Source organism: Sinocyclocheilus anshuiensis, unplaced genomic scaffold (assembly GCF_001515605.1).
Source record: "Sinocyclocheilus anshuiensis isolate Anshui unplaced genomic scaffold, SAMN03320099.WGS_v1.1 scaffold469, whole genome shotgun sequence".
Taxonomy (NCBI): domain Eukaryota; kingdom Metazoa; phylum Chordata; class Actinopteri; order Cypriniformes; family Cyprinidae; genus Sinocyclocheilus; species Sinocyclocheilus anshuiensis.
In genome coordinates, this window is record NW_015537995.1 from 150,672 (window position 1) to 163,245 (window position 12,574).

The 12,574-nt window shown below is 35.7% G+C and overlaps 1 protein-coding gene across 1 annotated transcript; it reads left to right on the forward strand.

The window, feature by feature from the left end:
- Positions 1–710: 710 nt before the first annotated feature.
- rab3da (RAB3D, member RAS oncogene family, a) lies at positions 711–11,890 on the forward strand. The gene is made up of 5 exons (XM_016469644.1): positions 711–957; positions 2,883–3,119; positions 10,556–10,674; positions 10,859–10,983; positions 11,674–11,890. The coding sequence occupies exons 2-5, from the start codon at positions 2,883–2,885 to the stop codon at positions 11,859–11,861; spliced, it is 669 nt and encodes a 222-aa protein (XP_016325130.1). The 5' UTR covers positions 711–957; the 3' UTR covers positions 11,862–11,890.
- The last annotated feature ends 684 nt before the right edge of the window (positions 11,891–12,574 follow it).

Below are 12,574 nucleotides of genomic sequence, written 5' to 3' on the forward strand. Positions count from 1 at the left end.
TTGTGTTATATAAATTATTTATATAGTAAATAGCTGATTAACTGGTAAATAACTGTAAGTTATTGAATTATATAGTACATAACTGATCATTGAAAAGTAGATATTTGTAGAAATGCCAGCTTTAAATTCTTATAAAAAGGCATGGTGTATTTTCATGACATTGGCCAAAAAGCATAAGCTTAATTATGTAATAAAACTAAAACTGTTGACCTTGTTTTTTATTTTATTTATTTTTAGTGCTCTCAAATGATTAATCACGATTAACACAACATATTTTTCTTAAATATATACATGCATGTGTTTGTATTTATATATACATAATAAATATACACAGTACACACAAAAACGTTTATTTTGGATGCGATTAAATTTTTCTTAAATATATACATGCATGTGTTTGTATTTATTTATACATAATTAATGTACACAGTATAGCCTACACACGTATATTATGTAAACAACAACTTTTATTTTAGATGCGATTAATCGTGCTGAATTATTATATTAATCGCGATTAATCACATCTAAAATAACAGTTTTTATTTATTTTGTTTTATATATATATATATATATATATTTTTTTTTTTTTTTTTTAATCAATCTCGAAGATACTGCTGCTGTGTGGCTGACAGAGGACCTGTTGATTGGTTGCTCTGTAAGTGCAAGCTGGAAGCTCGCCAGGGCCGCTGACTGATCTGGAAACAGCCGTCAGCACAAAAAAAGACTGGTCGACAGCCAGGTCGCTGCAGTCATGAAGCGTCTGGTTTTGCAACGCCCCTCTTTAGGGAAGGGAATGGTCGGCTATTAAACCGATAAGGCGAGTGGACCCTTTCCAGTGTGTTTTGCGGGAAAAGTGAAACTGGATCTGCGAGGACTGAATGTCCGAAAACAACTGAGGAAAAGCGCAACATCAACTTTACAGAATAAAATAACCACCTCTAAGAAGAGCCGGATAAGGTTAGTCACCCAGTTATGTTTGTGCCCGAAGGATAGTAGGCTACGCATTTTTTTCTTTATTTGCTTACAGAAGAGAGAGATGTAGCCCAAGAAAGATGTCCATATGGAAGCACGATTAGAGCCGTTTCATGTCCCTTTTAATCCCAAAATGCAGTTGACATGCTCAAATGAATATTTTCTGTGTGTTTGACTTACAGATGTAAGCTGATATTGTGTTTGACAGATCTGTAGATTTCACAGTTCAGGGTGTGTGCTGCTGTTTGTGTTGACCAGCATCAGATCAAATCTAACATGTCATCTAATCTTTATCTTTGCCTGTGCAAAAGAGATTCCTTATCATTTTATTTAGAATTGCATAGAGTCACTTTGGCACTAATTTAAGTAAACTAACTTTTGGCATTGTGTTCATTCATATGTGTAAGATGTGTCATATCCTGGTAACTCCCTCTTCAGGTGCTTACAGGTGTAGATGTGATCACCTCTTTCTCACATGTTTGAGCAGGATGTTAATACTTGTTTAGTTTAAAAAAAAAAGTCACATGTTATTGGAGGGTTTCTTTCATTTTTCTGAAATGAAGACTTTTCGAAGAGTTTTAATGCTGCTCTTTTCCATTAAGCGCTTCCATTAAGTCTGTCAGCCTCAAAGAAGGGCCATAAAATACTATAATAGTAATCCATATGATATATGAGCTGTATTTCAAGTCATACGATAGCTTGTGTGATGAACAGACTGGGATTTAAGTCATTTTTCACAGAAAATCTTCAGTCGTACCAGCATTGTCATTGTTTAGGACACTGATTGTACTGAAACTAAAACTTTTGAGAACATTTGTGACCCTGGACCACAAAACCAGTCATAAGTCACATTGTAGTAATAGCCAACAATACAGTATATGGGTCAAAATTATTGATTTTTCTTTTATGCCAAAAATCATTAGGATATTAAGTAAAGTTCATGTTTCATGAAGATATTTAGTAAATTTCCTACTGTAAATATATCAAAACGTAATTTTTGATTAGTAATATGCATTGCTAAGGACTTAATTTGGACAACTTTAAAGGCGATTTTCTCAATATTTAGATTTTTTTGCACCCTCAAATTCCAGATTTTGAAATAGTTGTATCTCGGCCAAATATTGTCCTATCCTAACCATACATAAGTGGAAGCTTATTTATTCAGCTTTCAGCTGATGTATAAATCTGAATTTCAATAAATTGACCCTTATGACTGGTTTTCTGGTCCAGGGTCCCATTTTTGTTCATTTAAATAAAGCTGAAATAAATAATCAGAAACTTAAACTTGAAAAAAAAAAAAAAAAACGTACTAACTGCAATTAAACTTGAAATAAGAGTACTAAAACACAAACTGAAATGAATATGAAATATAGATAAAAAATATTTGTATATAATGAATAAAAATGGCTAAAACAAAATATAAACAAAAAATTAAAATAAATGCTAATTCAAAATATTTATACTAGTAAGTATATAATACTAAAATAGCACTGAGTAACAAAGTTTACACAAAATAAATATTTTTATTTTGTGAACTCTTCCTGAAGGTATTCTCATTATGTGCTTCCCACTTTAAGTACTGTTTTTATGGCCAGAATCAATTGTGCTGAGCTGGTCTCAGCTGTAATGGCTCTTAATCAAGGAAAGATCCTCACTCAGCATGTCTGATGTACAAAGAAAGATAGATAAATAGATGACAGTGCTGGAAGAATACTTTAACTACATAGTAGAGTATCAGAGTATCAACAGGGCTTCAGCTAAATGGGCAAAAGGGGCACAGCAGAGCCTCAGAGCTTGGCATATGAAGGTGGTTTTCTTCTGTTTGACAAACGTTATTATTTACTTTAATTCTAAATGGTGACTATATAGCTTGTCTGTCTTACATTTCCACTTTCCCTCCACGCCTCTAGATGGCGTCGGCCAATGATACCCGTCAGCAGGCGCAGGTGCAGAAGGATGTATCCGATCAGAATTTTGACTACATGTTCAAGCTGCTCATCATTGGCAACAGCAGTGTGGGAAAAACTAGTTTTCTGTTCCGTTACGCTGACGACTCCTTCACCTCTGCGTTTGTCAGCACGGTCGGCATAGACTTTAAAGTCAAAACGGTGTACCGCAACGAGAAACGAGTCAAACTGCAAATATGGGTGAGTTTGAAAGATGGGACATTGGAGTTATTCAATAGTTAAAATGAGGATGGTGAGTAGTATTTATAAAAATATCTGTTCATTCAAGGTCTAGACTAATTGCATTGGTGTTTTGCGGAGAATAGTGTGCCACACCACAACTATAATGATAACGGTACAGAGGAGTGATGTTGTTGGAATCATTTTCAGAAGAATTTTTTTCTAGCTGATGAATGAAAAAAACAATGACAGCCAATCAGAATCCATCCTGCTTTTTAAGCGCTTGAGCATTTAAAGCGGCAGATGACAAAACTGCAGCATGCGCTTAAAATAAACAAAACATTATCGTCCCTTGCTAATTTAGTTATCATTATTGTTATATTTATAGTTAACTACGACAGGGTTGCCAAGTCCAGGAATCGGGCTACTTTTACACTGTTGCCGTGGGTTGTTTTTTTAGTCTGTGGATTAAAGTGATCTCTCCTCCACCCCCGGGAACGCGATTTCGATGGAGTGGACCCACGACGAAGCGGAAAAAAGCAATTGGGTTGGTTTTGTTTCACAGACCTGGCAACCCTGGTGACCAGGCCTTAACTTCCTATTCATTTTCCCATAGGGTTTCATTAAACAGTTATAAGCCATAAACCAAGCCAACCAGCTATGAGGTGAATCACAACATTTCAAACTTTGATTTCAAGCAAAAAAGTATTTGAAAGTCAGACAAAAGACAAACGTACAAGACTGTGTACTTAACTGCTTTAATGAGGGAAAGAAATACAGTCCCATGAAGCATTGCACATGACATTGAATATTACATTTTTACGATTATTTACAAAATAAAAAAAAAATGGTTTAAATGTAGGCTGATGGCTTCAACAGAAGCAAATACCATTGATTAACCACCTCAAAGTAGGTCTATCTTAAAAGGTTTATAAGTTATTTTTAAAAATCAGTTCCCCTATGGAGAAAATGAATAGGATTTTTACTTCTAGATCCCGACTGCAGTACTCTGTGAGACATTTGGTGCAACGCTTTTGGTTCCCATAGTTGTAATGCATTCTGTGTCATTGCAGTTATTTCGGAAGAATAATTTCGTGACTTTACTCTGTTACGATTCTTAAGCCAGAGAAAAAAATGTTATTGCCAAAGTCAAATGTGGTGAAAAGAGGATATGCTTATCATATGTCAGCATGACTTACTGATACCTTGATCAAGATAATCTAGGTGAGGTGTGTGTTTCAGCAATGAAGGTTAATGTTACAAAACATCCAGAATGACCCAAAGCAGATGGCCCCATCATTTGATGCATTATTTGTGAAGCGAGCACACACTCACACACACACACACACACAGGGCCAAATCCATTTTGAGGCAACCTTTAGAAAATAAAAGCCATAAAATCAAATTGGGTGTGCTTTTTGACCATCCAGACCAGCCATGCATCTGCCTCTGCTCTGAATCACTAATTAAATCAATACCAAGATAGGAAGTGGGTCAGAATATCAACTGCCCAGTCCTGCCAAGAGTGTAGTTCTAAGTAGGGCTGCACAATTAATCGAATTAATCGAATCCGTCTCGACAGACGAAGCGACAGCACTTTCTGTTGATGAAAGGAAGTGGGTGAGCACCTCAGAGGTGTTGAGTATGGTTTTCCCAGAATGCACTTATGTGTTGATAACCCACCATAGAACAACTCTGCTCTGACTGCAGTGGTCTGAGACTGACTAGAATAGAGCAAATATAATTAGCTTTTTACATGCACGCCTAGTTTGGTTTGGTACCAGGACAGTGATTGCTGTGATATTTGGTATGTTTTTGGCACATTGTAATGTATTGCTAGGGTGTTGTTTTATGGCCCAAGTCAATAGAGTCCACCATCAAGTCTCTATGATATTCAGCTTTCTTGGGTATTTTTTATTTATGTATATTTTTCACCATATTTTTATCATTAGCCAAGTGAAAGTTGTATGTAAAAACGGCATCATGTCAAGTCTGATAGGCTGATGCACCACTGATGGCACAGTCCCAATTGATGTATCATATTACACTGATGCTTTATCATACATTAGATCAGAGGTTTCACTTTAGGATGCACATTTTACATTGGATATCAAGTGACGACCCAATGCATGGGTGTATTTATTTATTTACAATATCAAATATGTTTACTGTACAAGTTTATTAGACAAAAACTTAAATGCATTTGCATTGCATGCAAATGCAATTTCCCTGTGAATCCATACTTAATGTAGTCTAAATGCAGTTTTCTTCTTTCTTTTAAAAATCTGTCTATTTATTTTGTTCTCTTGCAAGGTTGTATACTTAGTTGCATTTTATTATTTGCATTAAGCATTGAGATCCAAGAGCGCAGGCCAAGCCGTGTGTGTGTGTGTGTGTGTGTGTGTGTGTGTGTGTGTATTTAGAGGGTGGGGAAGACACAGAGACTTTTCTCTTGACTAAGTGTTTGGAGATGTTTAGTTAATAATCAGTTTTATTGACTATATTGCTAGCAATGAGAATGTGCAGTATGAAGTAAGTCAATAATGTTTGTGTCTCCATACATGCAAGTTTATTATTAAACGTTCCACTAATAAGGTGAAAAATAGGGCCTTAAAGTGTTAAAATGTATGCGTATATTATTGCTATTATTATTTATTCATTCGTTCTTTTTGAATAAATTGTCAGTGAATGTAAATATTATGTCTAATTAATTAATAATTACAGTTAATTAGAATTTTTAATTTTTATATTTTTCAATTTTGTTTTCTTTTTTATTTATTATTATTATTTATTTGATCAAAATAACACCATTCTTGTATGATTTTAATCTATAAGTTCATTTCAAAAGGTGTAAATCCTCATTAAAAGAGCTTAAAGTGTGTATAATAGTTGATCTAATATTCTTTAGTTCCCGTAACACAAAAACCATGGGGATTTATGCGTCCAGTGCTTTTTATAAACTCTTTGGACACCATAGTATACCTTATTTGTGGAAAGTACTTTATATGTGTTCACTTTTACATTTCTCTGTTTACTTAAAGGAGGAGTTCTTGATTTAAAAACAATGACGAAAGTAATTTGAGTCATTTTGCTATGAAGGAAGAGCAAATATTATACATTACATTAGATTAGTCATCAGAGCTCTGTACATTCTGTGACACAGTCATGGATGTTGAAGAAAAATGTCATTGACATTTCCTGACTCTAAGGCTTGCTTTAAGATCTTTCAGAGTAGGCATAATGTTTATAGATATGATTGACTTGTCTTTGTTGTGAAGTCAGTCGTCATGCGTGTGTGTGAAGGGCAGGTGGCACATTTTATCTCATTTAAGGGGATGAGGCTTTTGTCAAACTCCCATTAGTCTGAATTCGGCTCTTCCCCTAAAATACAATACATGCATATATACAAGCCTCGAACAGCTGCCTGAACCAATGGTTACCATGGTTATCTACATAGGTGAGGTCACAGCATTCTAAATCAAGTCAAGGCTTCTCAGTATCATGGAAACTAATCAAACGTTGCCTAGTTACCATTAACGTGGCTGTTAAATTCTAAACCTCTGACTCTGCTTTGTTTGCATTGCATTTATTTGAATAATTTGTTTCTTTTTTTATTTACACATAACGTAAATTTTATATTGACAGAAATTAGGCAAATTGTCAAATATTTATATTTTTCATTGACTTGAAATTATGAAATTATCCAACATTGTCAGTATTGCTGTGATTTTTAAACACAGCTTTTTGTTTAGCCATCAGGTTTCATAAAGATGACAAATATTACAATTTGCTAAATTAATAAAGTGAAAAGCAGTGTTGTAAGTGCTGTTATGCAGATGTTCTGTATATTTGTTTCATAATTCATTCTTTGTAATTAACTCCATAATTTCTTGTATTAATTCATTTGAGGTTCAATTTAAAAATGTATATGAGTTGTAATGTGATGTAAATTCATTTGGTGTGCTTTAAAACATAAGGCGCGAGAATGCGTCACTTTAACGGAAATGACGTGCTTGTTAGTAGTGATGGGAAGTCCGGTTCTTTTCCGCGAACCGGTTCTTTCGGACGGTTAAATCGAACGATTCGTTCGCGAACCGGACATCACTACTTGTTAGTCACCCTGATGGACTGATGATGAGCGGACGCACCACAAGGCTCTGCTAAGTTAAATACGTTTAAGTTTAAAATCAGTGCTGTCTCAAGCCAAAAGGACAGTAAAAAAGATTTTCATAAACTCAAAAGACCTCTTTTCATGACAAGCGGCCAATGAGGTATTTGTTTGTAAAATGTAACGAAAGTGTTCATAATAGCGCTAAGCGCCATTTTGTGTTTGATGTATTTTTACTGTTTTCACTTGTGTACAGTTCTCACGGCGTTGTGGCGTTAAGACGTCAAAGGCGCGAAAGATAAAGAAGACAACCCTAAGAATAAAACGCCCGTTCTAAAGAACCAACCTGTGTCTGTTGTCGTGAAGAGAGCTACAGTGAGAACTCACCTGCTCGACGCGGGTAGGAGGGACAACGAGACCGTCGCGAGTGACGATTTGACGAGGATACAGCGCATCAGAGAAGCACAACCCATACAACAGTGTCAGCATAAAGATTGCAAGCAACGGTGATTAGACTGAGTTGAAAGTGCAACATTTCAAGCTAAAATCAGAAAGTGCTCTGCCACAACCGTCAAGTTAAGGTGGTTAGAGAAGTGATTACACTTGGAAACTGCAACAAGGACTTAAATCTAATTTCCTTGCTTACTGTGCTCAGCCTACATGTTTTGGAGACGAATATAATGTGCTGATGTTTATTTGTTAAATGTAAAAAGGGTCTGATTACAAAGGAAATTAAGATTCTACAGGTTTGTGTTTATAAGAAGTAACTAAACGTAAGAACAATTCAAGTGAAGTTTAAAGGTAACTCTACAAATGTGAAAACTTTCTTGTGCAAAGATAAATTATTCATTCATTAATTCAGTTTATACTCTCTGAAGTAACGATTTTATATCGCATTATACACTGTCATTTACAACAATTTATTTCTTGTTTTGAAATTTAAGCCATTTTGAATTTTAGTTTAAATAAGTTTAAACGCTGATACAGTTTTGGATACAATATTTATGTCTGTATTTTGACCATTTTGATTTCCTACACAAAATTCTTAGTTATTAACTTTGACTATTCACATTTAAACATATAGTAGCTTACAATTACACATAGACTAATACGTTTAATTTAAGCTCATTAGTTGCATACATTCTACAGCCATTCAAGATATCTCAGCATGTCTGACACACGTGCAGAGGCTAGCAGTAAACATGTCAAATCACCTGCTCTACCTGAAGTTACAGATTCCATACCTGTGGAAATAGGAGGGCAGCGAAGAAGTGAAAGAGTCAGAACTCTAACAGAAAAGGGAAGAGAACTTCAAGAAATAAAGTTAAAGGGTGTACAACGACAGTACAGAATGATCTATGAGAAATGGAAGTATCATGCAAGACTAGGCAAGGAAATATTGTCGGATGATGCTTCCCAAGATGAGCTGAATGTGCTAATTGAGAACATAGAAAGCAGCTGTTCTGAGTTAAAGGCCATTTATGAAGAGCTACGTCGAGTGCAGACTCCTGAACAAGACCTGCGACGCAGGATTGATGCATGCATATCGCTTTCAGGATTCATTGTTAGAAGAGCACAAAGGCAACGTGAAGGACATGCGGCAGATGTAGAGAAAGAACCTTGGCCTGATGTTGGATCGATATTGGACTCAACAGGCTCCTTATCAAGACCACTGTCTCGGCAATCAAAATGCAGTTCAACCCATTCCAGCATTCACTCAGTCAAAAGAAACGAAGAAGTAAATGACATTGTAATACTACAAGATGACAGCGCTCAAAGAAATGAATGGAAGCTTGCCAGGGTAGTGGAAACTTACCCTAGTGCCGATGGCATTGTGCGAAAGCTGAAGCTACTAGTCAGTGACACTACATTTCTTAAAGGAAAGCCACACACTAGATCAGTTTACTTAGAAAGGCCTATCCACAAGGTAGTTACTTTAATTGAGGCCAATTAAGTCAGACACATGACACAGTTACACTCATGTACACCTGAAATTTGATTGTTGTTGATTTTACTTCAATATATTTGTTTAAAGGAAAATCCCACATTTCAAGTAAATGAGTGATTTTGGTGGGAGTGTAAGTCCTGTTATGCAGATGTTCTGTATATTTGTTTCATAATGAATTCTTTGTAATTAACTCCGTAATTTCTTGTATTAATTCATTTGAGGTTCAATTTAAAAATGTATTATGAGTTGTAATGTGATGTAAATTCATTTGGTGTACTTTAAAACATAAGGCGCGAGAATGCGTCACTTTAACGGAAATGACGTGCTTGTTAGTCACCCTGATGGACTGATGATGAGCGGACGCATCACAAGGCTCTGCTAAGTTAAATACGTTTAAGTTTAAAATCAGTGCTGTCGCAAGCCAAAAGGACAGTAAAGAAGATTTTCATAAACTCAAAGACCTCTTTTCATGACAAGCGGCCAATGAGGTATTTGTTTGTAAAATGTAACGAAAGTGTTCATAATAGCGCTAAGCGCCATTTTGTGTTTGATGTATTTGTACTGTTTTCACTTGTGTACAGTTCTCACGGCGTTGTGGCGTTAAGACGTCAAAGGCGCGAAAGACATAAAGAAGACAACCCTAAGAATAAAACGCCCGTTCTAAAGAACCAACCTGTGACTGTTGTCGTGAAGAGAGCTACAAGTGTGGAAAACATTTTTAACTAGATATTTTCTGTTTTATATATTTTACTTGCATTAAACCGTATGAGTCTCTATATAATATATTATATTATATATATGTGTGTGTGTGTGTGTAATTTTATATTACATAATTATATACATTTTTTGATGCACTATGATAGAGTTTTTTTGTTGCAGATAATTAATGGTGAAATATCCCACTTTTTCAAAGTCAGTGCTCTACTGGAATATTAGACTCTATACTAACAAGAATGAACAGCAACGAATCATTTTAAAAAATAACTCATGAGGTTGACTCAAAACAAAGCAATGAACGCTTGTTTCAGCAGGGTTTCTGCTGTACAGTGATTTAAGAAAAAATGCTTTTAGATGTAAGTTATGAGTGTGTGTGTGTGTGGCTTATTGTTTGCTCTCCCTGAAGAAGGCTTGTGCCGAAACGCGTTGGAGAGTTTTTAGATTTCTTGGATGTAGCCATTTGATAATAAAGGCTTTTTAATTCACAAGAGTGCCATGGTCATTCTGAAGTATTCTTTGATGGACTGTTATAAACCCTAGACCAGAGAGCACCTTGACCTTACAGCACCAGAACCCCGAGACGCACTCTCTACTATTGGACTTTGTGTGTGTGTGTATTTATTGACCTAAAGGAATAGCGAATAGAGACGTTAATGGCTGTATTTCTTGTATGTTGTTCCTCAGGACACAGCAGGGCAGGAGAGGTACCGCACTATTACCACAGCGTACTACAGAGGGGCCATGGGCTTCCTGCTAATGTACGACATCACTAACCAAGACTCCTTCTACGCTGTGCAAGACTGGTGAGTTTACTTTATTTATTTATAGTCCTAGAGTCAGAGGTCCTGCTATGACCACAGGTAGTGGGAGTGATTGAAAGGTCAAATGTTAATTTTTAAAGTTCCACACATTTCATAACGACCTCCAAGGGGGCGCTCATGAGCATGAAACTGACTGAATTTCTGTGTGTGTGTGTGTGTTTTCCAGGGCAACTCAGATTAAAACGTACTCGTGGGACAACGCTCAGGTGATTCTGGTGGGAAACAAATGTGATCTGGAGGACGACAGACTGGTGTCCAGAGAGGATGGAGAGAGACTGGCTAATGAGCTAGGCATGTTACAGGACAATAAAAACCAACATTCACACACACAAGCCTGTAAATGGAGGTTCCAAAATTAACTTTTTTGCAATCCCTGAAAAAAAAACTATTCTTATTGGCTATTAAATTTTTAGATTTTTTGTTTTAGATATGTAGTGTAGTATTATACTGTAGGTAGTGATCGACCAATATGGATTTTTTTTATGGCTGATATAAAATGTATATTTATGATATCACACTATTCAATTTAAAGATAGCAAATAACACATGCATGACCATTTCTGTAATTACATTTATAGTTATTTTACATAGTATTTAAAAAATGAAAATAAATCAATTAGAAAAATTATTTGATTTAAAAAAAAATTGGAAGATGGAGAATAGGTCCTTTATGTGTCTGTCAAAATAAAAGTCCCACATATCGGCCAAACAGAAAAAACTTACCAAAATGTCATTATTACAAGCAGAATACATTCACTTATAATTATTGGTCAGCTAATATTTGCTGTTTTTTAAATTATCCACATCAGCTGACTGTTAATTATATGTGAATAATGTATTTATTCTGATTGTAAAAATAATACGTTGGGGTTAGTAAATGATACAGTTTTATTTAAATACAATATTTGTCAAATTTCATACTTATTGTATGACTCTATATCTCTTCCACTTTTTCTCTCTTTCTCTGCCGTCTTTTTGCAGGCTTCCAGTTTTTCGAGGCCAGTGCGAAGGATAACATTAACGTCAAGCAGGTGTTTGAGCGGCTGGTCGATATCATCTGTGACCAAATGAACGAGAGCTTGGATGGAGACCCGAGCATGTTAACCAATCACAAAGGCCCGAGTCTGCAAGACACGCCCCCTGATGCACAGAGCAGCTGTGGATGTTAATGATCGTCTCTCAGCAAACACTCATCCTTGAAGGCAAACATTCACACACATGCACACACTCCCTCTCTCGCTCTAACACACGTACACCGGAAGAGAGACAGTAAGAATATGGCATAAGCCCCTTAAAATGAATCATTTGAGTCACCTAAACAGGCCCCTCAGGGATGGGTTTCCCTCAGTGTGATGTGTGGCTGTTAATACACTGAACTGTGACATCATGATGAGAACAGCCGGGAAAATACTGCATGAAACTGCAGAAATCAGAAAATCACATGCCAAAGTCTTAACTGAATGCTCAACGTTTTAGGAGAGTTTCAAACTACTGCATTGTCTGTTCTGTTTACAACATGCTCAGATAAAATGCATCTGGTCGTCATTGTGAAGTAGCTTTGAAATGTATACAGATTATTTTAATGGATGCAAGATCATGTTTTACTTCGTTATAGGCGATAAACATTTTAGGACTGCTCTGGAAATGTTCAGTCCATATGATTGTCAGTCTTCATATTTTTTGTTACTTGTTTCAAAGTAAGTCATATTATATTGGTCTTTGCCATTTGCTTTAAATGCAATAAATTTGCTTCCCTGTGGACACTAAAGGAGTATTTGTATAATGTATATATTTATAGAAATATATAAATTAATTTTAAAAAAAAACACATTTTACACACACACATATATATATATAATAGTTTATATATACAGTGCCTTGC